This window comes from Haemorhous mexicanus, chromosome 5 (assembly GCF_027477595.1).
Source record: "Haemorhous mexicanus isolate bHaeMex1 chromosome 5, bHaeMex1.pri, whole genome shotgun sequence".
Taxonomy (NCBI): Eukaryota; Metazoa; Chordata; class Aves; order Passeriformes; family Fringillidae; genus Haemorhous; species Haemorhous mexicanus.
This window is the reverse complement of record NC_082345.1, coordinates 74,868,552-74,894,901: the sequence shown is the minus strand read 5'-3', so window position 1 is coordinate 74,894,901 and position 26,350 is coordinate 74,868,552. Positions and strand designations below refer to the sequence as shown.

The 26,350-nt window shown below is 49.9% G+C and overlaps 2 protein-coding genes across 8 annotated transcripts in view; one reads left to right on the top strand and one right to left on the bottom strand.

Annotated features, from left to right (window-relative positions):
* Positions 1–221: 221 nt before the first annotated feature.
* IL15RA (interleukin 15 receptor subunit alpha) lies at positions 222–9,983 on the top strand. 3 transcript variants are annotated; one of them, XM_059847610.1, is made up of 8 exons: positions 222–400; positions 7,102–7,293; positions 7,905–7,958; positions 8,174–8,359; positions 8,533–8,562; positions 8,870–8,930; positions 9,025–9,277; positions 9,645–9,983. In XM_059847610.1, exons 1-7 carry the CDS (start codon positions 328–330, stop codon positions 9,128–9,130), a joined length of 702 nt encoding a protein of 233 aa, XP_059703593.1. In that variant the 5' UTR covers positions 222–327; the 3' UTR covers positions 9,131–9,277; positions 9,645–9,983. The 3 variants fall into 3 exon arrangements, with proteins under 3 accessions (XP_059703593.1, XP_059703592.1, XP_059703591.1); XM_059847609.1 differs by having other exon boundaries at positions 8,533–8,930; XM_059847608.1 differs by having other exon boundaries at positions 8,533–9,277.
* Positions 9,984–11,185: 1,202 nt separating this feature from the next.
* The window catches only part of FBH1 (F-box DNA helicase 1), a 41,905-nt gene continuing 26,740 nt past the window's right edge, over positions 11,186–26,350 (bottom strand). For 4 of the 5 annotated variants that reach the window (XM_059847607.1, XM_059847606.1, XM_059847604.1 and 1 more), the window contains 7 exons: positions 23,142–23,263; positions 20,854–20,929; positions 17,556–17,750; positions 16,359–16,484; positions 14,452–14,558; positions 12,745–12,885; positions 11,186–11,510 (listed from right to left, as the gene is read on the bottom strand). In XM_059847607.1, the coding sequence (XP_059703590.1) occupies positions 11,409–11,510; positions 12,745–12,885; positions 14,452–14,558; positions 16,359–16,484; positions 17,556–17,750; positions 20,854–20,929; positions 23,142–23,263 (869 nt within the window). In that variant the 3' untranslated portion in view covers positions 11,186–11,408. Of the gene's footprint in view, positions 11,511–12,744; positions 12,886–14,451; positions 14,559–16,358; positions 16,485–17,555; positions 17,751–20,853; positions 20,930–23,141; positions 23,264–26,350 lie in introns of those variants that run through there. The other variant, XR_009486655.1, reaches the window with a different exon arrangement.

Sequence of the window (26,350 nt, the reverse complement as noted above, 5' to 3'; positions counted from 1 at the left end):
CGGGTCACGAACACAAATAATTCATCCTTTTCCTCCCAGGCACCTCACACGCGCTGGATGCTGCACCCCTGTACTTCACCCCTCTCCGCGTATTGCGTCCCCGGGCACCGAATCCCCCCCGGCACCGGCACCCCCACCCGCCCCTCCCGGACCCCGCATCCCCTCCCTGCCCCTGCCTGCCCATCCCCTCAGGGCGGCGCGTCCCCCCCGGTGGCCCCGACTCGAAAGCGAAAGCGAAACCGCTCGAGCCGCACCGGGACGGCGACAGCGGCAGGGAAGAGCCACGGAGCTCCCGCTGGAGCCCGGAGCTGCCCCCGGGCCGGTGCCATGGCACTGCCGCTGCTGCCGCTGCTCTGCGGGACCGCCGCTCTCCTGCTGCTCCGCGCCGCCGCCGACACCGGTAAGCGGGACTGGCCCGGGCTCCCCGGCTCGCCGCCGGCTGCTCCGAGCCCTGTCCGGAGCGCCCACACTCTCCCCAGGATCTCTGCGCCTTGCCCGGGGTGCCCGCACCCTTTCCGGGGTCCCTACGCCTTCCCCGGGGTGCCCACTCCGTCCCGAGGGAGCTCGCTCCGCTCCCCGGGATGCCCGCGGTTCTCCCCGGGATCCCCGCTCCGCTCCCTGGCCAGCCAGCTCCGCTCCCAGGTGAGCCTGCCCGACTTCCGGAGGGGATCGCGCCGCTCCCGGGGCGTACCAAGCTCCCACGGAGGTGCCCACACTCTCCCTGCGGTGCTCGTGCCATCCCGAAGGTGCTCGCTCCACTTTCCCGGGATGCCGGTGCCAATCCCAAGTTGCCCCCTCTGCTCCCAGGGATGCCGGTACCAATCCCCAGGTTGCCCGCGCCGCTCCCCGGGATGCCGGTGCCAATCCCCGCGATGCCCGCTACCCTTCCCGGGCTGCCCACGCTATTCCCTGAGGTACCCAAACTCCCATTTGGGGTGGCCACGCTGCTCCTGCGGGTGCCCACACTGTCCCTGGGGTGGCCATGCCATCCCTAAGATGCTTTCTCTGCTCCCTTGGATGCTTGCTCTGCTCCCTGGGGTGCCTGTGCCACACTCTGGGGTACCCAAGCTCCCACTTGAGGTGCCCAGGCTGCTCCTCAGGGTGTCCATGCCACACCTGGGGTGTCCCTGCCACACCTGGGGTGTACATGCTGCTCCCTGGGGTGTCCATGCCACACCTGGGGTGTCCCTGCCACACCTGGGGTGCCCATGCTGCTCCCTGCATTCCCAAACCTCTCCCTGGGTGCCTCCTGACCCCCCCCCAGGCTGCAGCCCCGTGTTCCCTGGGTGCTCACCCCTCTCCTGGAATTCCCACACCGCTGCACAGTGTCCAGGGAGGCTGGGGGTGCTTTCCAGGAGCTGTGTGATGGACCCATGGGAGCTGCATCCCTGTGGGATTTCAGCCTGGCTGCGCTCTCTGCGTTTTCCATGGCACTGGGAGTTGTCCGTGGCTGCTGAGCCTGGAATGTCACATCATTGTCCTGCCTCTCCAAAAGTCCAAAATCCTGGAATCACTGGGTCATGACACCTGAAAGACACCTTCAAGGTCACTGAGTGTAACAATTAACCCAGGTGCCAAGGCCACCACTGACCCTGTCCCCAATGCCACATCCACGGGGCTGGAAATCCCTCAGGGATGGAACTCCACCCCTGCCCTGGGCAGCTGTTCCAAAGCTGCACAGCCCTTTCCAAGAAGGAATTGTCCCAAAATCCCCCCAGCCCCTCCCTGGCCCAGCCTGAGGCCGTTCCCTCTGCTCCTGTCCCTGTTCCCTGGAGCACAGCCCGACCCCCCCGGCTGTCCCCTCCTGGCAGGGACTTGTGCAGAGCCACAAGGTCCCCCCTGGGCCTCCTTTGCTCCAGGCTCAGCCCCTGCCCAGCTCCTTCAGCCCTCCTGGGGCTCCAGACCCTTCCCAGCTCCCTCAGCCCCTCCTGGTTCTCCATTCCCTTCCCAGCTCCCTCAGCCCCTCCTGGTTCTCCAGACCCTTCCCAGCTCCCTCAGCCCCTCCTGGTTCTCCATTCCCTTCCCAGCTCCCTCAGCCCCTCCTGGTTCTCCAGACCCTTCCCAGCTCCCTCAGCCCCTCCTGGCTCTCCAGACCCTTCCCAGCTCCCTCAGCCCCTCCTGGTTCTCCATTCCCTTCCCAGCTCCCTCAGCCCCTCCTGGTTCTCCATTCCCTTCCCAGCTCCCTCAGCCCCTCCTGGTTCTCCAGACCCTTCCCAGATCCCTCAGCCCCTCCTGGTTCTCCAGACCCTTCCCCAACTCTGTTGCTCTTGGAGCTTTGGGAAAAATCTCATCACAGCTCAGGCCTTGGAACTACACCTTGGTTCATCCTCCCAGGAGCTGCTGGAAGCAGCAAGACCATTAGGAAATATTTAATTTGCTGATAATGTGGCAGCTGTGAAGGATTCTGTGAAATAAGGCTGGAAGGGAATGCAGAGCTTTGGGACAGCTTCAGTGCTCATTGTTCTCCAGGCTCCTGTGGGCTCCTGAAGCCTTGGAAAATGAATTTATCCCGATTTATAATGGACAGAAAGGGCCAGGAATCAAAAAGTCTTGGGTGACAAAAATAAGCCAGAAGAGTGCCATGCATTGGGAAAACATGAGCCCTGAGCCTCAGGAACAACCTAAAAATAGCCCTCCCTCCTCCCAAAGTCATTCCTCACTGACCACGGATCCCAGACATCCCAACAACATGCCAGGCAGCAGTGCTGTCACCAGGATTGTTCTTTGGGGCAAAAAACCAGGGGTTTAGGGGGTGTTAGAGAAAATAAACAATATTTATTTCTTCTGGTTCACGTGATGGACAATTTGGGATGTGCTGTTGCATCCCATGGTGTTACCACTGGACATCCTGTCCTCTCCTGCTCAGTTGGAAATATTTTTGAGTTAAAACGTGGAAGTTTTGTTTATTTCCGTGATTTTGGCATTTCTCATAGATTTTTCTTGCACCCAGATTTGTGAAATTCCTCTTTCCTCCACTTTTTTTAAATTTTTTTTTGGCTCATAGCTTTTAAATTTTGAGCAGGAAAACCTCACCTCTCTGGGCCTTTTCCTGGTAATTTTTAAAGGAGAACATCCAAGTTTTTCCTGGTGTGGATTCCCCAGTGTCCAGCTGTGGTTGTGCACCCTTGGGAAGCTGTATTTGGACATGGGATGACATCACATGGCAGCATCTCCATGCCTGGGATCATCCTGGCTGTATTCCCTGTTCTGCTTCCCAACGTGCCAGAATGAGCTCATCCTCCTCAGCGGGCAGCGTTGGAGGTCACTGGTGGGGAAAGACAAGGAAAAAGTCCATGGAAATGCAAAATCCAAGGATATCAGGCACGTTTCAGCCTGGATATTTAATCCCAGCAGGATGCAGGGAATCCAGATGGAAATAAGGCAGCTGGAGGTGTTTTCCTGGGATGGTCTGCTCCCAGCACTGCAGCTCCTTTGGGAGGTTGGCCAAGCATGGGATGAGTCTTTGAGCACCTGGGATGACCCATCCATGGGAAATTCCAACTCATTCCTGAAGGATTAAAGCCTAAATCCTGCTGAAGCCTAAAACCTTCAGCTGATTCCTCCCCTTTTCCCCCTTGGAATGTGTTTTGTCTCATCAAACAAGCTGAAATCCACGGATGGTGTGAAACACTGGATGGTGATCCTGGAGAGCGGCGCTGCTGGGATCGCGTTGGAACAACCTGGGCATCTTTTAGAAGAGGAGATTCCAACCAACTGTAAAAAAAACAACAAACCTCTTTGGAGGGATTGGGATGAGGAGAGCAGGTTTAAAAGCTGCAAGGCATAAACAGAGCTCGCAGACCCCGGATTTTCCTGGATATCTTTGGCGTTTCCGGCTGGATTTCCTGCTGTGCTCCCTTCGGAGGCGCAGCTGGATTTGGCACCGGGAGGGTTTTTCACTGCCCAAAGGCACAGTGCCAGGTCTGGTGAGTTGTGGCACTGTTGTGAAACATTCCCAGGCAGGCGTTTCCTCGAATCCTGCTTCCAAGAGCTGCTGATTCCAGGAACTTCACCCATGTCTTGAGACGAGACCAAGAGCTGCTGCGCTCAGCACATGATGTCCCCGCGTCACTCGTGTCCTCTGGCCACACCGGCCAGGGTCACACCAGATCCACCTGGGCACTCAAACGGAGCAGATTCCTCCTGGGATGTTCTGGGAACGCACCACAAATTGGGGCAGGAGTTTTTCAGGATGGAGATTTTTATCTCTGGATGTTTTGGGTGCTGCAGGTGCACCTTGTGTTCCTGTCCCCACTGCTGCTGTGCCACTCTCCCCTTTCCATCCTGCTCCCATCCCCATTGTTTCCAGTTCCCCATCCTGCTCCCATCCCCAGTTTCCAGTTCCCCATCCTGTTCCCATCCCCATTGTTTCCAGTTCCCCATCCTGCTCCCATCCCCATTGTTAGCAGTTCCCCATCCTGTTCCCATTCCCACTGTTTCCAGTTCCCCATCCTGCTCCCATCCCCTCTGTTTCTGTCATGTTCCCATGCCTACTGTGCTTCCAACTCCATGTTCCCATTCCTACTGTTTCTATCCCCACTGTGCTCCTATTCCCATCCTGCTCCCATCCCCATCCTGTTCCCATCCCCACTGTTCCCATCCCCATCCTGCTCCCATCCCCACCATTCCCATTCCCATCCTGCTCCCATCCCCACTGTTCCCATTCCCATCCTGCTCCCATCCCCACTGTTCCCATCCCCACTGCTCCCATCCCCATCCTGCTCCCATCCCCATCCTGTTCCCATCCCCACTGTTCCCATTCCCATCCTGCTCCCATCCCTGCTGCCATCACACTCCTATCCTTGTCACTGGCACATTCCCATCCCCGTGTGCTCCCATCCTCCCTGCCATGGCATTCCCATTCCCACTGTTCTTCCATCTCTAGTCCATAATGATCCCAGCCCAGCTCTGTTCCTCCTGGCTGGACACTGCTCCATCCCAGCTGGACATTGTTCCATCCATTGGCAGGCACCAATTCATCCACCCAGCCCGGCCATGCCTCATTCCATCCTATCCCTCCTTCCCATCCCACATATCCATCATTCCATCCTATCCATACTTCCCATCCCACATATCCATCATTCCATCCTATCCATACTTCCCATTGCTCCATACTTCATATCCCAGCCCTGCATGGACCCGTCCCATCTGTGCATCCCATCCCAGATATCCACTGCTCCCTCCTGCTCATCCATCCCATCCCAGATATCCACTGCTCCCTCCTGCTCATCCATCCCATCCCAGATATCCACTGCTCCCTCCTGCTCATCCATCCCATCCCAGATATCCACTGCTCCCCCCAGGTCATCCATCCCATCCCAGATATCCACTGCTTCACCCTGCTCATCCATCCCATCCCAGATATCCACTGCTTCACCCTGCTCATCCATCCCATCCCAGATATCCACTGCTCCCTCCTGCTCATCCATCCCATCCCAGATATCCACTGCTCCCCCCAGGTCATCCATCCCATCCCAGATATCCACTGCTCCCCCCAGGTCATCCATCCCATCCCAGATATCCACTGCTCCTTCCTGCTCATCCATCCCATCCCAGATATCCACCACTCCTTCCTGCTCATCCATCCCATCCCAGATATCCACCACTCCCCCCAGGTCATCCATCCCAGATATCCACCACTCCCTCCTGCTCATCCATCCCATCCCAGATATCCACTGCTCCTTCCTGCTCATCCATCCCATCCCAGATATCCACTGCTCCCTCCTGCTCATCCATCCCATCCCAGATATCCACTGCTCCTTCCTGCTCATCCATCCCATCCCAGATATCCACTGCTCCCTCCTGCTCATCCATCCCATCCCAGATACCCACTGCTCCACCCTGCTCATCCATCCCATCCCAGATATCCACTGCTCCACCCTGCTCATCCATCCCAGATATCCACTGCTCCACCCTGCTCATCCATCCCATCCCAGATATCCACTGCTCCACCCTGCTCATCCATCCCATCCCAGATATCCACTGCTCCTTCCTGCTCATCCATCCCATCCCAGATATCCACTGCTCCTTCCTGCTCATCCATCCCATCCCAGATACCCACTGCTCCACCCTGCTCATCCATCCCATCCCATCCCATCCCATCCCAGATATCCACTGCTCCCTCCTGCTCATCCATCCCACCCCAGATATCCACTGCTCAATCCCAGCTGCATTTTGTGTTATTCCCATTGTACATCATCTCTCCGTGCTGGCTCCCACTGGGATAGGGGAACTTCCAGCAGCTGGGATCATGGATAAGCTGTTCCCACACCACCACGGGGATCCAGGTGCTGGCACAGTTTTGGAGCAGCCAGGAAATTTTGCCCCTTGCACCAGGAAAGATGGGAAATGTCATCACTCTGGTACGGAACCGAGCTCATCCTGAGGCTGAAGGGGAAGCAGGAGCTCGTTTGGGGACAAGCAAAGCCACAACTCAAAATCCACTGTTGTCCCTCTGTCTGGGATACTTGGATTGCAGCTGCCACCTTCCAGAGGGGAAAAACTCCTGGGAAGAGGCTGGAGGACTCACCAGCAGCTGGAACTTTTCATGTCCAGCTGCGAAATGAGTGCAGAAGGATGGGGGCAGTGACCACAGCTGGAATTCAGCAGCTGGAGGCAGCTGGGGCTGCTGGCCTGGGACAGTCACTGCAAGGGGATGGAATTCCATAAAAATTCCTTGCTGGCTGGAGGAGCTGCTATGAGTGACCACAAACATGCCAGGAGTGGAGTTTTCCCTTTCTCCAGTAGCTCTGGAGGAGCTGCTACAAGTGATCCCCAAAATGCCGGGAATATTTTCCCTTTCTCCATTCCCTGTGTCAGGCACAGGGTCCCTTTATTTGTGCAGGATGGATAAATCCCATATCCACCCCTAGGCAGGATTTTATGGCATCATGGAAAGGTTTGGGTTGGAAGGGAATTTAGGGATCACCTCATTCCATGTGCGACCACGGGCAGGGACACCTTCCTCCATCCCAGGCTGCTCCAAGCCCCGTCCAACCCAGCCTTGGACACTTCCAGGGATGAGCAGAGGGGAATTCCCCAGCACAGCCAGAGCTTGTCTGAGCTCCCTGTTGTGATTCCATGGTTTTTTTCCCACCCCAGTGCACTGCAGCCCCCCCAAGGCCGTGGCCAACGCTCACATCGACGCCGGGAATCGCACGGAGCTGAACTCCCGCCTGCGCTACTCCTGCAAGCCCGGGTACAAACGGAAAGCCGGGACCTCCAGCCTCATCCAGTGCATCCTCTGGAACGGCTCCGAGCCCCGCTGGACCGACCCCACCCTCCAGTGCATCCGTAAGTGCTCAGGGGAAGCTGGGAGCTGGGACACCCCCGGACAGGAGATGGGAAGAAACGCGGGCGCCACCCGAGTTCTGTTTCTTCCAAAAGAATCAGAAATGGGGGAATTATGGAGAGGAATTTGATCCTAATGGATCATGAGTAGGGAAAACAAAAGTTTAGTGCCTCGCATCCTTCAGAGCTCCCAGAGCTCTGGGGGAGGAAGTAAAAACCTGGGAGAGGAATTTATTGTTGAGGATGGAATGCCAGGAACGCGGAATTTATAAATCACAAAGAGATTTTGCATAAACCAGAGGTGCCCAATGTGGGAAAACATAATTAAAAGGCTGAAAATACAGATTAATTAGGATAATTAAAAAAGGACAAGTTATTAATCAATAGAAGATAGAATGGTAATTAATAACTTGAAGCCAGTGAGCATTAATTCTTTGCTTTGCTAAAATATAAAAATTGTTAACATTGGACAACGAACATCCATTTTTGGGAATTTGTGGAATTTCCCCCAGACCTCAATGTTGGATAAAATAATTTTGACTCTCTAACTTAGCAAACCACTTGGAGAGTTCCCTTCCCAGCTGATGGTGTCTCCCTGTTGTGTCTTCCCACAGGAGATCCAGCTCTTTCCAGGGAAACCCCTGGCCCGGCGAGCACAACCCAGAGGGGTGAGGAACAGGATTGGGATTGGGTTTGGAGCTGCCACGGCCATGGCAAAGCCACAGCTCCCAGGGTGTGCAAACCACAACATTCCTGTGCTGGGATCAGATCCACCCCATGGGGTGAAATCCCAGCGTTCTGTGGCTGTGGATGAGGGCACAGAAATAACGGCGCCGCTTTTTGATTTTGGGAATTTAAACATCTCCCACCGTTTTCCCAGCAGGAACCACCGGTGCCAGCCCCAATTCCAGCCCCTCTCCAGCTTCCAGTCAGTCCCCTGTGCCACCAGCACCTGATGGGCTGTCACCAGATGGATCCAGGCCACCAGAGATGGTTCCAACACCGGACACATCCACGCCGGGAGAGGGGACGACCCCGCTGCCCATCCCGCCCACGGATTATGCCGCAGGTTGGGCTGATTCCCAAACCTCCCCTGGGCCCTGCTTCATCCACAAAGGACCTCTTGCTTTTCCAGTGGAACTTTTCCTTCTCTCCAACCTCCTTTTTAGTGAGGCTCCTCCCAGCATCCACCCCTTTCCTACCTTTGCTGCTCAAAATTTCCTTTTCTCTCCTCTTTTCCAGGTTCCATCCAGTCCGTGGCCTCTTCTGTTGGTAAGCTGGGGAAAAAAAAACTTCTTTGGGAAACAGGGGCTTACTTCAACTTTTTTAAGCTTAAAATCCCTTTTGGGGACTGTGGGAGCTTTCTTCCATGGCCGACGGGAATGCCACTGAGCGGGGGAAGGATTCAGCACCCAAATTTCTTCCTGGCACGAAGAATTCCCAATTCCCTCCCTCCAGGGAAGGGGAGGGATCTTGTGATGGTGCCTGGAGTGGTTTTGGCTCCTTATGGAGCTACTTTGGTGCAATTCATCAGCCATGGGCTGGGAGATGCTCCTCACCCCGAGTGTCCATCCCACAGGACTCCTGGTGCTGCTGGCCATCGGAATTGCGGCCGTCTGCTGCTGGAGGAGGAGGAGGAAGTGAGTGCCAAACCCAGGAATGAGTTTTCCAAGGCTTCTGTGCTTCCCAAAGAAAAGCCTTGGAATGCCACTGACGCTCCTCTTCCCCCCATAGATGCACCAGGAGGGGCTACACGGTGACAGAGAGGGACATTCCCATGGAGGGAATTCCCTCTAGGAACGAGGAGGTGCCACCTCCTGTCATTGTCCCCACGGGCTGAGCACCCACCCTGGGGACACTGGGCGCACCCACCACGCCGAGGGATGCTGGAGGATGGAATTCTGGATGCTTCCCTGAGGGGTGGCCGAGCACATGGAGCAGCTCTTCCTGGCCTGAACATGGATGATTCCCATGGATGACCCCAAAGGTGGGTGGGTGTCCTGCACTGGGAGCTGGGATTGGGGGGAATTGGCCCTGGGGATGCTGGTGGTGGGTAAGAGAAAGGGTTGGGATGTTGGGATGGGGTTTGGGATGAAGCTGAGCTGCCCTGCCCCGGGTAATTCCCATTCCCTGCCCAGGAGCACGGATAGAGTTGGATTAGCTGGGTATCTGTCCTATCCCTTTCCCAGCTTTGTCCCCAAATCCCAGGAATTAGAGGGAGAGGGACCCAGCCAAGCATTTCCCCACACATCCTCATCCTTTTCCTGGTTTTGTCCCAAATCCCAGGAATTAGAGTGAGAGGGACCCAGCCAAGCATTTCCCCACATCCTCATCCCTTTGCTGCTCTCTTCCAGCCACTGAGCCAGAGCCAAAGGTGTTGGGACCGTGGCACCCCCACAGAGCTCAGGGATCCTCTGGAAGCACTCAGGATCCCGATCCCCACCGGCTCACGGGGAATCCAAGCTGGAGCAGTCTCTCCACAGACACCAGCAAGGACCAAACACCACAATTTAGGGAATATTTTCCTTTGTGTGTTTTTATCCCTCAGCAGTTTTTATCCATTTGTTTCCTTAGCCAGGTTTTATCCACGTGTTGTTTCCTTATCCAGGTTTTATCCGCTTGTTTCCTTACATTCTGTAAAAGGCAGCTCTTTATTTTTATGTATAAATAAATATATTTTATATTAAAAATAACAGAGCAGTGGGTTCTTTAACTGGATGGGAAGGAAGGACTGGATTGGGATGAATCCATCCCCACAGCACCAAGGAGATTCCCATCAGACACCACGGAAATGAAGGGTTCAATCCCATCCTCTGAAGCTGCAGGGATCCAACAGCTGAAATTCCATGGCTTTTCCTGGTTTGTGCCTCTGACCTGGGATGTGTGACTGGGCACATCCCTGTTCCCAAGGAAGCTGGGAGGAGGCGAGGCCGGGAGGGAGCACTGCAGGTGCCTGATCCAGTGCCTGCTCCAGACCTGGTGCTTCCATCCACACCCAAGGCTCTGGGAATGCTTTCCTGGAGTCAGCTACGAAAGTGAAAGGAGAGCGAGGGACACAGCTCCATGAGTGGAGAAAACCAGGATGTCTGAGATTGTGCAGCAGGCACAGCCCTCAGCTCCAGGCCGTGCCCAAGGGCGGGGTCCTCAAACCACTTCCAGTTTTGACTTCCCGTGGCACAGGCTCTGGAATTGTGGCACAAGGCACGGAGAGCCTGATCCACCCGGGCATGCCTGGGAAATAAAGGGCATTTAAGGGCAGGCAAGAGACACAAAGGGAGTGTTAAGGCTTTTTTTGGCTACACATTTCATTTTAGGATTGGAAATCCCTCTCCAGTTTGTCCCTGAGTTTGGCTGGAACCAAATCAAAGGAATTTTTCTGCTGCCGTTTCATTTCTTCCTTCCTGGTTGGCTGCAGGGAGAAGGGAAAGAATTCAGGGAAACCCCTCAGCTGCAAGGATGGAAAACTAATTCACTGGGAGAGATTTATGATTTCCTCCCATGGCTGGACAGGAACAGTTCATCTCAAAGAAATTAACTTTCTTTGGATACTTCCCAGTGTTGTGTTTCCTCTTTTTCCAGTGGGACAGAGGGATTTCCAGGAATGATGAGATTAAAGTTTGGACACTGGTGACAGGGGGAAGAGAAGGAATGTTCCAAAATGACCCCTGCTCTGTCTGATCCACTCCTAAAGTGCAATTCCTCTGGATATCCCATTCCCAGCTCCTGGAGGATGAGGCAGGGCTGGAAGAAAGGCATCACCTCGTCCCCAGGAAGCCTGGAAGTTCCTCTGGAGCTGGGAACATCCTGCTCCAACATCCACCTGGAATTTGGAGCTGGGCTGAAATCCTGTCCAACATCCACCTGGAATTTGGAGCTGGGCTGAAATCCTGTCCAACATCCACCTGGAATTTGGAGCTGGGCTGAAATCCTGTCCAACATCCACCTGGAATTTGGAGCTGGGCTGAAATCCTGTCCAACATCCACTTGATTTTGGAGCTGGGCTGAAATCCTCCTCCAATATCCACTTGATTTTGGAGCTGGGATGTGCCAAGAGGATTTGTCCCACATCCAGGATAGCTCTGGGAAGCTGGAGGGCTTTGTTAGAGCTGGATGGGCTCCTACTGGATCGTTGGGAAAGAGGTGAGGGGAGTCAGGGAGCCGAAGAACAGCCAGGTGCAAGCCTGGCAAAGGAATCCCCCTGGATCCTGGCTGCTGTCGCTCTGTGGGAGGAAAAGAGGAGATTTCAGGGAAGAGGAAGCTGCAGGAACTCAACCTCGGCTTCCCAGCTCTGCTACAATCCAGGGAAGGAAGCCATGCTGTGCCCAAAGCAAGGATATCCCACACAGAATCATGGAATGGTTGGAAAAGATCTTTAAGGATATCGAGTCCAACTATTCCAAGAACTGATGTCTTGAGAAGGCTGAGCTGGGGCAGAGGCTGGGCAGAGCTCCAGAAGGAAGCAGGGATTGATTCCAAGGATCTCCTCCATGGATGCACCTTGGGCAGCACCAGAGCCCAGCCAGGGCTGCCCCCAAGATGACCCAAAATGGCCCCAAAATGCACGAGCGCTCCCGGGGTCTCTCCCTGGGATCAGCTCTGCTCCATTGGCACCTTGCAGTTCATTGTCCCAGCCCAGCTTTAGCCCAGGCACTCCCACCCTGCTTGTTTTTCTCTCTCCAGCCCACGGGGTTTGTGCTCCTGGGCTGGGATTTGGCTCATTTGTCCTTGGTGCCCAGCTGGAGCAGGAATTGTTTTGTCTCCCTGCTCTGGGCACAGAGCTCACCATCCCATAATATGAAGCCCAGACCCTCACACCAAAGCAGCACAGAATGTGAAAAGCAGAAAAGCCAACCCTGAGGCAGGACCCCCACGTGCCCGAGTGCCACATCCACAGGGTCTGAAATCCCTCCAGGAATGGGAATTCCCCCTGCCTGGGGCAGCCCAGTCCCACAGCTGGGAACCCTTTCCATGAGGGAATTGTCCCCAGTGTCCCCCCTAAAGCTGCCCTGGGCCAGCCTGGGGCTGTTCCCTCCTGGCCTGTCCCTTGTCCTGGCCATGGAGCTCCCCGAGGGACCTGGTGCTCCCCACGGAGCTCGGCCTTCCCAGCACCTCTGGGCAGGAGCCAGGTGGGAGCAGAGCCAGAGCTGGCCCAAGGCTGGATTGTCCCTGGGCCAGGGGAGCTGTGCCAGCCCCACCTGGATATTCCATGGACTCCAGAGCCACACATGGCATCTGAGCCAGCAAAACCCAGACTGGATCCACCCGAGGTCTAGATGGGATGTTTGGGATGGAATGGATTTGTGGGAAGTGCAACACAACCTGGAATTACCCTTGGGATTCACCCCTGGTTGTGAGCACAAGGAAATAGAAGGGGAGCTGAGATCCCTGCTCAGAACAGGGACTGGAGTGCCTCAGGAAGGCTCCCAAATCCCCAATCCCAGGGAAGGGACGTACGTGAATCAACGGCAGCTTCTTCACCACCAGCCCGGAGCTGACTTCCAGGGATTTTGTACATCCTGACACACAACAAGCAACAGGAGCTCCATCCTTGTCCTTCCCAGCCTCACCCAGCAGCTCCACCCGGAGGAAACGCTCCTGGGAAAGATGGAAAAAAGGGAATTTCACCCCTCAGAGGCAGCTGAGAGAAGATGAACGTTGCTCCATAATTTTTTTAGCCCCTAAGGAAGAGAGTTGGAACACGATGGGATTTAAAGAAGGAACAAAACCCCAAATTCCTGGTGGTGAAAAAGCTCCAGCAGAAGCCAATGGCAGGAAGGAGATCAAGGAAGGAAAGGAAAAGGGGGGGAGAAAGGAAAAGGGGGGGAGAAAGGAAAAGGGGGGGAGAAAGGAAAAGGGGGGGAGAAAGGAAAAGGGGGGGAGAAAGGAAAAGGGGGGGAGAAAGGAAAAGGGGGGGGAGAAAGGAAAAGGGGGGGGAAAGGAAAAGGGGGGGAAAAGGAAAAGGGGGGGGAGAAAGGAAAAGGGGGGGGAGAAAGGAAAAGGGGGGGAGAAAGGAAAAGGGGGGGGAAAAAGGAAAAGGGGGGGGAAAAAGGAAAAGGGGGGGGAAAAAGGAAAAGGGGGGGGAAAAGGAAAAGGGGGGGGAAAAAGGAAAAGGGGGGGGAAAAAGGAAAAGGGGGGGGAAAAAGGAAAAGGGGGGGGAAAAAGGAAAAGGGGGGGGAAAAAGGAAAAGGGGGGGGAAAAAGGAAAAGGGGGGGGAAAAAGGAAAAGGGGGGGGAAAAAGGAAAAGGGGGGGGAAAAAGGAAAAGGGGGGGGAAAAAGGAAAAGGGGGGGGAAAAAGGAAAAGGGGGGGAAAAAGGAAAAGGGGGGGAAAAAGGAAAAGGGGGGGAAAAAGGAAAAGGGGGGGAAAAAGGAAAAGGGGGGGAAAAAGGAAAAGGGGGGGAAAAAAGGAAAAGGGGGGGAAAAAAGGAAAAGGGGGGGAAAAAAGGAAAAGGGGGGGAAAAAAGGAAAAGGGGGGAAAAAAAGGAAAAGGGGGGGAAAAAAGGAAAAGGGGGGGAAAAAAGGAAAAGGGGGGGAAAAAAGGAAAAGAAGGGAGGGAAAAAAGGAAAAGAAGGGGGGGAAAAAAGGAAAAGAAGGGGGGGAAAAAGGAAAAGAAGGGGGGGAAAAAAGGAAAAGAAGGGGGGGAAAAAGGAAAAGAAGGGGGGGAAAAAGGAAAAGAAGGGGGGGAAAAAGGAAAAGAAGGGGGGGAAAAAAGGAAAAGAAGGGGGGGAAAAAAGGAAAAGAAGGGGGGGAAAAAAGGAAAAGAAGGGGGGGGAAAAAAGGAAAAGAAGGGGGGGGAAAAAGGAAAAGGGGGGGGGAAAAAAGGAAAAGGGGGGGGGGGAAAGGAAAAGGGGGGGAAGGCCCTGCAGGCAGGGAAAAGGGAACCTCCACACTTCCATGAAGATAAAACCCCAGGATCTGTGGAAAACAACATCCAAATGCAAGAACTGTGGAAAAAAGCCCCCTGCAATCCTGTGTCTTCCTACTGGAGCCTCTGATGGAGCAGCAAAATGCAGGAAAAAAGTGATTCCTGCTATTCTGGTGCATGCCAGCACAAGGAGCAGTCCATGGCACGAATCCTGGGATCAGGATGGATCTCAGGATAATCCTTTGGTGCCTTCAATCAGCCCACAGCAGGATTCCCTTGCCCTGTAAGGTTTCACTTACTCCAGCCAGAGACAAAAGGTTTTCCAGGGATTTGGACATCAGCAGGCACTTCTTGGCTCTGGTCACAGCCACGTAGAGCAGGTTCCACTCGTCCTCAGGGGTCCTGTCTAGGAGAGGGGAGACACAATCCATGGATTTGGGGAACAGGGATGAGCAGCTCTCTGTGGTCCTTCCAATGCTTCAACCAGTGTCCCCAGAATGAGCTCTGAGGTTCCTTCCCACCCAAACCATTCCAGGATTCCATTTGGGATGGATCTCTGGCATTTTGTGCTGTTGGGCATGCTTGGGGTGGGAATCTCATCCTGATTTTCTTCCTGCTGAGGATTTCAGGCTCTGTCTCCATGGTAAGCTGGGAGGAGACCTGGGACATTCCCACTCCTGCTTGTCCTGCCAGGAGGAGGAGGAAAACAAAGCCTGGAGGCATTTGGGGTGGCTGGATTGGGATTTCTCCTTTCCAGGGAGAAATTCCCAAAAATCCAATCCCAACCTGCCCTGGGCCAGGCTGGGGCTGTTCCCTCTTATCCAGGGGCTCATCCCCTGGATAACCTGGATGCACTGGGCATTCTCAGGGGGTGTGAACACAGAATTCCCAAATTACTGAGGCTGGAAAAGAGTGCTTCAACCAGGACAAGGCTTGGAGCACCCTGGGATAATGGAAGGTGTCACTGCCCATGGAATTGGATGGGCTCTAAGATCCCTTCCAAGCCAAACCATTCCAGGATCCAGTTCTGGAAGGACAGTGGGGGTTTCTCTGGGAAAACAGGAATTTGCAGCCCCTGTGTTTGCAGCTCCTGCCTCATCCCACATTTCTCCCTCCCCTCTGCATGCCTGGAGAAGCCACTCCCAGATTCCTGTTTTTCTGTTTGGAGCCCAGGCTTGGCTCTGGAGGAGCTTCCCAGTCCCTCTGGGATTCCTTCTGGGAATTCACTGGGAAGGGAGAACTCCAGAACAGGAGCCTCAGGGAAGCAGTGGCTTTCCCAAGGCTGGACTGGGCTTTGCTGCTACACAACTCCAAGCCTGGCTGTGGGAATATTTATGGAAGAGCAGAATCCATGGAGTTGGAAAAGGTGTGCAGGAGAATGAGGAGGGGAAGTTGTTTTAATGGGAAAAATCACTGGGAGGCCCTAAAAATATGTACAGAAAAAAACAGGGACTTGACCTTTCTTTTCCTTGCTCTGTTTGGACACAAGATTGTGGAATCAGGGAATCATGGAATTATTTAGGTTGGGAAAGACCTCTAAGACATGGAGTCCAACCATTCCCAGCACTGCCAGGGCCACCTGTGTCCCCAGGTGCCACATCCACAGGGCTGGAAATCCCTCAGGGATGGGGACCCCACCCCTGCCCTGGGCAGTTGTGCCAGGACTGGACAACCTTTCCATGGAGAAATTTCCCCAAAATCCCCCCTGAGCTCCCCTGGCCCAGCCTGAGGCCGTTCCCTCTGCTCCTGTCCCTGTTCCCTGGAGCACAGCCCGACCCCCCCGGTGTCCCCTCCTGGCAGGGACTTGTGCAGAGCCACAAGGTCCCCCTGAGCCTCCTTTGCTCCAGGCTCAGCCCCTTCCCAGCTCCCTCAGCCCTTCCTGGTTCTCCATTCCCTTCCCAGCTCCCTCAGCCCCTCCTGGTTCTCCAGACCCTTCCCAGCTCCCTCAGCCCCTCCTGGTTCTCCAGACCCTTCCCAGCTCCCTCAGCCCCTCCTGGTTCTCCAGACCCTGCCCAGCTCCCTCAGCCCCTCCTGGTTCTCCATTCCCTTCCCAGCTCCCTCAGCCCCTCCTGGTTCTCCATTCCCTTCCCAGCTCCCTCAGCCCCTCCTGGCTCTCCAGACCCTTCCCAGCTCCATTCCCACTCTCCAGCCCCTCACCACACTTTCCTTTCCCACTTTAGGTGTCCCCAGGGAGCTGTTCCCTCACCAAGAGCAATGTTCATTCTCCTCAGGAAGGCCCCACTGACAGAAGGGATTTGTACAAAGTCATCAGCCACACAAACGGTGTCGAACTCCAGGCCCTTGGCTTGGTGCACAGTCCCAATGAGGAAATCTGGGAAAAGCAAGGAGAAAGGGTCAGTCTTGGCAGCAAAAATGGTAATTTCTGTTTCATTTCATTCTGCATCCACTCCCCTTCTCCCAGAGTTAAATCAGGAGCAACGCTCCTCTGTGGGGAATCAGGATGGATGAAGGGAACTTGTACCAAGGGAGATTCCAGGCTGGCATCCCGAGCTCCAGCCACATTCCCAAACAAGAATGCTCAATACCTGAGGAGTTTTCTCTCCCTATATTCCAACAGGAATCCCAAATGGGCAGGGGTTCCACATTCCACTCCCAATGTCCAGCCTGGCCTTGGCATCACTGCCAGGGATGCAGGGGCAGCCCCAGCTGCTCTGGCAATTCCTGCCCAACCAGGAATTCCTCATTCCCAAAATCCCACCCCAATCTCTCTTTCCAGGGAATTCCCTCCATTCCCAGCTCTCCCAGCCTGGGATTGGATCCATCCCTACCCCAGCTCCTCTCTAGGAAGAAATTTTGGGATCTGGGGGCTTCACTGGGAATCTCAGGACTCCAGGAAGGGTCTCCCTTCCCTTTCCCACCCTCAACTTCCATAAAAATCCCTTGGCATGGATTCTGAGTGTCCCTGATCCCGGAATGGTTTGGTTGGGAAGGGACCTTCCACCCCATCCCATTCCAATCCCAGTGTCCCAGGCTGCTCCAGCCCCAGTGTCCAGCCTGGCCTGGGACACTCCAGGGATGCAGGGGCAGCCCCAGCTGCTCTGGCAGTTCCAGCCCAGCCAGGAATTGCTCATTGCCCAGATCCCATCCATGCCTGCCCTCTGGCACTGGGAGCCATTCCCTGGCTCCTGTCCCTGCAGGCCTTGTCCCCAGTCCCTCTGCAGCTCTCCTGGAGCCCCTCCAGGCCCTGGAATGTGCTGGAAGCTCCCCCTGGAGCCTTCTCTTCTCCAGGAGAACATCCCCAGCTCTCCAGCCTGCCTCCAGAGCAGAACCCTCCCAACCCCAAAACCTCCCGTTCCACCTCCTAAAAAACCCTCCCAACCCCGCCAGAGCCTTTTCCCAGGATGGAAAACACTCCCAATTTTCTCCTGGGACATGGACTGACCTGCCAGGCCCTCCTGGGACACGTGGCTGGCCCTGATCCTGGCCAGCAGCTCTGGGATCCTGTCCCTGTACTTGTCCACGATGGCAATCTTCACCTGCAGGTCGCGGTCGTCGCTGCGCTCCGCGTACTCGCGCAGCCCCGGCAGCCCCTGCTGCTCCCAGCGCCCCAGGAAGGGATCCTCGATGGCCAGCTGGGCTGCCAGCAAGGACAGGCTCATTTGCATGGATTTCCATTTCTATCCCAGCTCCCATCAAGGTTTTCCCACCCTCTGTTGGTTCCCCTCATTTTCCAGCTGCTGAAGGAATTTGCTCGCCTCGCAAAAACCAGTGGGAATTGTATTCATGGGATCGAGTGTTTGTGGGTGGCGTGGTTTGAGAGGAATTAAGTTTTTTTGGGATGGTGTGGCCACGCCAATCAGTGTTCAGATTTTAATATTGGCACCTGGTTTGTCCACTGAGGGCATGGATACGCCTCTGAGAACACAGGGGGTTAAAAGCTGTGAACTCCCAGGGGAACTCTCTTTGGGTTCCGGTCTGGGAAGAGAGCTGACCTTCCCCTGCCTGGTTTGGGAAGAGAGCAGACCTTCCCCTGCCTGGTCTGGGAAGAGAGCAGACCTTGCCCTGTCTGGTCTTGGAGAGAGCAGACCTTCCCCTGCCTGGTCTGGGAAGAGAGCAGACCTTCCCCTGCCTGGTCTGGGAAGAGAGCTGACCTTCCCCTGCCTGGTTTGGGAAGAGAGCAGACCTTCCCCTGCCTGGTCTCTGAAGAGAGCAGACCTTCCCCTGCCTGGTCTCTGAAGAGAGCAGACCTTCCCCTGCCTGGTCTGGGAAGAGAGCAGACCTTCCCCTGCCTGGTCTGGGAAGAGAGCAGACCTTCCCCTGCCTGGTCCGGGAAGAGAGCAGACCTTCCCCTGCCTGGTCCTGGAAGAGAGCAGACGTTCCCCTGCCTGGTCCTGGAAGAGAGCAGACCTTCCCCTGCCTGGTCTCTGAAGAGAGCAGACCTTCCCCTGCCTGGTCTGGGAAGAGAGCAGACCTTCCCCTGCCTGGTCCTGGAAGAGAGCTGACCTTCCCCTGCCTGGTCTGGGAAGAGAGCAGACCTTGCCCTGCCTGGTCCTGGAAGAGAGCAGACCTTCCCCTGCCTGGTCTGGGAAGAGAGCTGACCTTCCCCTACCTGGTCTCTGAAGAGAGCAGACCTTCCCCTGTCTGGTCCTGGAGGAGAGCAGACCTTCCCCTGCCTGGTCTGGGAAGAGAGCAGACCTTCCCCTACCTGGTCTCTGAAGAGAGCAGACCTTCCCCTGTCTGGTCCTGGAGGAGAGCAGACCTTCCCCTGTCTGGTCCTGGAGGAGAGCAGACCTTCCCCTGCCTGGTCCTGGAAGAGAGCAGACCTTCCCCTGCCTGGCTCCGAGCTGGGCAGGGGGAAGGGGAGCCATATGGCCGGAGGGAGGTAGGCCAGGCCTGGGCTGAAGGGTGGAGGAGAGCCCTGTGAGGGCTCCGGGCAGCCATCCCCCATTTTCCCCTGGAGGGAGAGAGAGAGAGCAGCCTGTGCTTGTGATAGCGCGGCTGGAGTGAAGGAGAAGGGGGGGGTGCCCAGCAGGGCAGCCAGCCGTGGGAGTTCATGAACCAAACCAGCAGAGCCTGGGACTTTTAACCCTTCTTGGGACGATGGAAACCTTGCAAATGCTGATTCCTCCTGGAGTTGAGGAGGTAGAGCGAGATAGCAAGAAAATGGGCAAGTGAAAGACATTGAGAGAAGTTGAGAAGAATCCTAGGTGGGAGGAGATGATGGAGTGGCTTTTGGCTGGACTTTTCTTGGATAGCCATGGCAGAACCCTTGAGTTCCTGTGACACAGAGACTGCATTCTAGGGGGAGGCAGTGGCTCAGAGCCAGGAGAGTGCGGTGATGTGAAGGTGTGTGAACAGAGACGAAGGGTGGAGGGGGGTGGTGGTGGTGCCCTCCGTCTTCAATGAAGAAGAGGAAGATGATCTCTGTTCGAGAGACCCCCTTAGCCCCAGGGGGTGAAATTTGGGGGGGACAGGTGTCCCAAAAGGAGAGGGACTGTGCTCTTTTTTGGAACTGGACAAAGCATCCTTAAAGGGAAAAACCCCAGAAGCAGCTCTGGTCCATGTGCAGTGGTGAGAGCACTGGACATGGAAGGAAGAGGTCACGATGGCAAAATGTTCTCCAGGTGGTGCCATGTGTGACATGGAAACACGAGAAGTTTCAACTGTTTCCTGGGGAAGTCTGTAGTGCAAGAGGGACTCCTCTCTTCTCAAAGAACTGAGAATTGATTATCCAAAGGGTGGTGATGGACTGAGAGTGAGTGACCTAAAGGGTGGTAACAGAATTAGGAAGTTTGGTGGGGGGAGGAGGAGGAAATTTGCAAGGTTTTCATCCTGTGTTCTGTGTGTTTTTCCCTGTAGTTTTAGGTTAATAAAGTTTTTTTTCTTTCAATCTTAAGTTGGAGCCTGCTCTGCTCTGTCTCTGATCACATCTCACAGGAGATACCAGGAAAAGAGGTATTCCCATGGGGGCACTGGCATTGCACCAGGCTCAGACCATGACAGTGGGAAACTGGGGGATCTCCTGTTGTCTCCATAAAAAACTCATCTGCTCTTCCTGCATTTTAAAGGGATGGTTTTTATCCTGAAATTTTTCCTGAATTTTAATCCATATTTTAAAGGAAATCCCAATTTTTTTTATCCTGAATTTTATCCTGAATTTAAAGGAAATACCAAATTTTAATCCTGAAGTTTATTCCATGTTTTAAAGGAAATCCTGAGTTTTATTCTAAATTTTTTCCTGAACTTTATTCCATATTTTAAAGGAAATCCTGAATTTGATCCTAAATTTGAAGGAAATCCTGAATTTTAACCTGAATTTTACTCCATGTTTTAAAGGAAATCCTGAATTTTATCCTGAATTTTTTCCTGAATTTTATTCCATGTTTTAAAGGAAATCCTGAATTTTTATCCTGAATTTAAAGGAAATCCCAATTTTTTCATCCTGAATTTTATTCCATATTTTAAAGGAAAGCCTGAATTTTATCCTGAACTTTTTCCTGAATTTTATTCCATGTTTTAAAGGAAATCCTGAATTTTTATCCTGAATGATATAATATCTAGAATGCATCATATAAAATTATATATTATATATAGATTACATGTTATTATTAGCTATTAAATTATTGTTGATGTTATTTTTATTATTATTGTAATTATTATTATTATATAATTAAACGGGTTTTGATTTCCAGCAAAACCTAAAAAAATCCTGGAAAAAAGAAGGATAAAGGAATACTCACAGTTTTTCCTGACATCTGCAGGCAGGCTGAGCTTCCAAATGTCATAAATTCTGCTCAGGCCAAACCTCTCCAATCCCTGAAAGGAAGAAAAATGTATTTATAAAATTTATTTATAAACCAAATTTTATTTATGCCTTATTTTTATATGTATTTATTTTTATATTTTTATTATTATGTTTTTCTTATTTATGTATTTATTTCATTTATGTAATAAGAATTATTTATAAAATACATAAAATATTTTAAAATCAAATAAAAAACATAAAATAAACTAACATAAACTAACATAATACCAAATAAGAATTAGGAATTTATTGTATTTATAAATTTGACTGCAAAAGATTTTCAGTCCTGGGCACTTCAACCCCTCCTTGAACTGGAATTTGGGTGGAAAAAAGATGGAAAATTTGAAATATCAGCCTAAAATTCCCAAGGATCAGGTTCCACACCTGTTAAAATTCCCCAAAATCAGGCACCAAACCTCTCCAAATTCCACCAATTTTGTTGTTTTCCTGCCCCATCCCTGATAAAAATGGGAAAAATAAACTTAACATGGGACAAGGCCTGCAAGGCTTGGAGAGGAACAGCTCTGAATATCATCCCTGGCCACAAAAAATTCCTGCTTTTTCCTGGAATATTCATTGAAAACCTTGGAATTCTTTATTCCAGCTGTCCATCCCTCTTTTCTTGCCCCATCCCTGATAAAAATGGGACAAATTATCCCAAAAATGGGATGAGGCCTGCAAGGGCTGGGGATAACAGCTCTAAATAACATCCCTGTCCACAGAAAATTCCTGCTATTTCCTGAAAATTCCTCCTTTTTCCTGGAATATTTATTGAAATCCTTGGAATAACTTGTTCCTGCTGTCCATCCCTCTTTCCCTGCCCCATCCCTGAAAAAAATGGAACAAATTATCCTAAAAATGGATTGAGGCCTGCACGAAGAAGCCTCAAAATGGGACAAGGCCTGCAAGGCTTGGAGAGTAACAGCTCTGAATATCATCCCTGGCCACAAAAAATTCCTGCTTTTTCCTGGAATATTCATTGAAAACCTTGGAATTCTTTATTCCAGCTGTCCATCCCTCTTTCCTTGCCCCATCCCTGATAAAAATGGGAGAAATTATCCCAAAAATCAGATGAGGCCTGCAAGGGCTGGGGGATAACAGCTCTAAATAACATCCCTGTCCACAGAAAATTCCTGCTATTTCCTGAAAATTCCTCCTTTTTCCTGGACTATTTATTGGAATCCTTGGAATAACTTGTTCCTGCTGTCCATCCCTCTTTCCCTGCCCCATCCCTGATAAAAATGGAACAAATTATCCTAAAAATGGATTGAGGCCTGCACGAAGAAGCCTCAAAATGGGACAAGGCCTGCAAGGCTTGGAGAGGAACAGCTCTGAATATCATCCCTGGCCACAAAAAATTCCTGCTTTTTCCTGGAATATTCATTGAAAACCTTGGAATTCTTTATTCCAGCTGTCCATCCCTCTTTTCTTGCCCTATCCCTGATAAAAATGTATAAAAATTATCCCAAAAATGGGATGAGGCCTGCAAGGGCTGGGGGATAACAGCTCTAAATAACATCCCTGTCCACAGAAAATTCCTGCTATTTCCTGAAAATTCCTCCTTTTTCCTGGAATATTTATTGAAATCCTTGGAATAACTTGTTCCTGCTGTCCATCCCTCTTTCCCTGCCCCATCCCTGATAAAAATGGAACAAATTATCCTAAAAATGGATTGAGGCCTGCACGAAGAAGCCTCAAAATGGGACAAGGCCTGCAAGGCTTGGAGAGTAACAGCTCTGAATATCATCCCTGGCCACAAAAAATTCCTGCTTTTTCCTGGAATATTCATTGAAAACCTTGGAATTCTTTATTCCAGCTGTCCATCCCTCTTTTCTTGCCCCATCCCTGATAAAAATGCATAAAAATTATCCCAAAAATGGGATGAGGCCTGCAAGGGCTGGGGGATAACAGCTCTGAATAACATCCCTGGCCACAGAAAAATCCTGCTTTTTTTTCTGAAAAATCCTGCTTTTTCCTGGACTATTTATTGAAATCCTTGGAGAGGCTTGTTCCAGCTCTCCATCCCTTTTTTCCTGCTGCATCCCTCATAAAATGGGACAAATTATCCTAAAAATGGATTGAGGCCTGCACGAAGAAGCCTCAAAATGGGACAAGGCCTGCGAGGGCTGGGGAATAACGGCTCCCCGGGCACAAAAAATTCCTGCTTTTTCCTGGAATATTCCTGGAAATCCTTGGAACGTGACTGGGTGCAATTGCCCTCACCCCAATGACGTGGATTTTGGCCGGGGGGTCTCTCCCAGAGAATTCCACGGCGTCCTCAAACACGGTCCAGTTGCTGCGGGACAGCAGCGCCACCGTCCCCTGCCGGCCTCCCCGCACGTCCCCTGAGAGAGGAATTCCCAGTTACACACAGCATTCCCAGCTGGAATTCCCAGTTAAACACAGCATTCCCAGCTGGAATTCCCAGTTACACACAGCATTCCCAGTTAAACACAGCCATTCCCAGTTAAACACAGCCATTCCCAGCTAGAATTCCCAGTTAAACACAGCATTCCCAGCTGGAATTCCCAGTTACACACAGCATTCCCAGTTAAACACAGCCATTCCCAGTTAAACACAGCCATTCCCAGCTGGAATTCCCAGTTAAACACAGCATTCCCAGTTAAACACAGCCATTCCCAGGAAGAATTCCCAGTTAAACACGTTATTCCCAGCTAGAATTCCCAGTTAAACACAGCCATTCCCAGTTAAACACAGCCATTCCCAGCTGGAATTCCCAGTTAAACACAGCCATTCCCAGCTAGAATTCCCAGTTAAACACAGCCATTCCCAGTTAAAAACAGCCATTCCCAGCTAGAATTCCCAGTTAAACACAGCCATTCCCAGCTAGAATTCCCAGTTAAACACAGCCATTCCCAGTTAAACACAGCCATTCCCAGCTGGAATTCCCAGTTAAACACAGCCATTCCCAGCTAGAATTCCCAGTTAAACACAGCCATTCCCAGTTAAACACAGCCATTCCCAGCTGGAACTCCCAGTTAAACACAGCCATTCCCAGTTAAACACAGCCATTCCCAGCTGGAATTCCCAGTTAAACACAGCATTCCCAGTTAAACACAGCCATTCCCAGCTAGAATTCCAAGTTAAACACAGCCATTCCCAGTTAAACACAGCCATTCCCAGCTGGAATTCCCAGTTAAACACAGCATTCCCAGCTAGAATTCCCAGTTAAACACAGCATTCCGAGCTGGAATTCCCACTTACACACAGCCATTCCCAGTTAAACACAGCCATTCCCAGCTGGAATTCCCAGTTAAACACAGCCATTCCCAGCTGGAATTCCCAGTTAAACACAGCCATTCCCAGTTAAACACAGCCATACCCAGCTAGAATTCCCAGTTAAACACAGCATTCCCAGCTAGAATTCCCAGTTAAACACAGCATTCCCAGCTAGAATTCCCAGTTAAACACAGCATTCTGAGCTGGAATTCCCACTTACACACAGCCATTCCCAGTAACCCACAGCCATTCCCAGTTAAACACAGCCATTCCCAGTGGAATTCCCAGTTAAACACAGCCATTCCCAGTTACCCACAGCCATTCCCAGCTGGAATTCCCGGTTTATTGATAATTAATATTATTTGCATTTCATTAATAATTTATTTGATTTAATATATTTTATTACTAAATTTAACTTTATCTTCTATTATTATTTAATCTTATATTTTGTATTAAATATTTATATTTCATTATTTTATATTTTTATTATTAATTTAATTTAGTACATTATTTATATTTTAATATTAATTTAGTTTTATATTTTATCGTTAATTTAATATTTACATTTCATTATTAATATTTACATTTCATTATTTTATGTTATAACTTAATATATTAATTTTTATCAGAAGTATAAGTAGTAAGAATAATAATTATATTAATTATTTTATCTTACTACTTAATATATGAATTTTAAAATCTATTAATAGTTAATATTTACCTGTTAATATTAATTTAATATTTTCCATTATTAATTGAATTTTAGGAAATTAATAAAATCTTTACTTTTAGGAAATTAATTAAATCTTTATTTTCAGGAAATGCATTAAATATTTATTTCCAAGCATACATTTTCAAATTTTAGAATAAATTAAATTGTATCAATTTAATTATTTAATATTTCTTGTTAATAGTATTATTTAATAAAATTAATTATTTCCTAATGTAATGAATATATTTCTAAATTATAATTAAACTTATAAATTAAATTTATAATTTCATTATATTTGTTATATATTATATTATTTAATATAATTCAGTAAGATTATTAATTATTTAATAATTAAATATTATTATTTATTATAAAAATAGTATTTGATATATTAATATTAAAATTATGATGTTTGTTATATGAATACATATAGTATAATATACTAAACTAATGATAGAATTATAGATAATAATATACAATGAAATAATTTTATTTCATTTTATCAATTTTATTATATTAAATATACTATTAAAAATACAATGTAATGTAATATACGATACTATTATATACTATACTATAATACACTATACTATGCTATAATGTAATATAATAGTATACTATAATATAACAGTATAGAATAGTAGAGAATAAAATATAATAGTATATTATAGTATACAAAAGTAGATCATATTAGATCAGATTATATTATAGTGTACTATAGTGTATTACATTACAGTGTATTAAAGTATATCATATTATATCATAGTATATCATAATATATCACAATATATAATAGTATATCATATACCATATTATATTATAGCATAGTATATTATAGTATATCATCATAGTATATCATATCACATATCATATTATATTATATTATATTATAGTGTATTATATTGTATTGTAGTGTACTGCATGATATCATATTATAGTGTATTGTAGTGTATTGCATGATTTGATATGATATTTGATATTTGATATGATATTTGATATGATATTTGATATGATATTTGATATGATATTTGATATGATATTTGATATGATATTTGATATGGTATTTGATATGGTATTTGATATGGTATTTGATATGGTATTTGATATTTGATATTTGATATGATATTTGATATTTGATATTTGATATGAGATATTTGATATGAGATATATGATATGAGATATATGATATGAGATATATGATATGAGATATATGATATGAGATATATGATATGAGATATATGATATGAGATATATGATATGAGATATATGATATGAGATATATGATATGAGATATATGATATGAGATATATGATATGAGATATATGATATGAGATATATGATATGAGATATATGATATGAGATATATGATATGAGATCATATTATAGTATATTATAGTATAGTATATTGTAGTATAGTATAGTATATTATAGTATATTACAGTATATTATAGTGTAGTATAGGATATCATATCATATATCA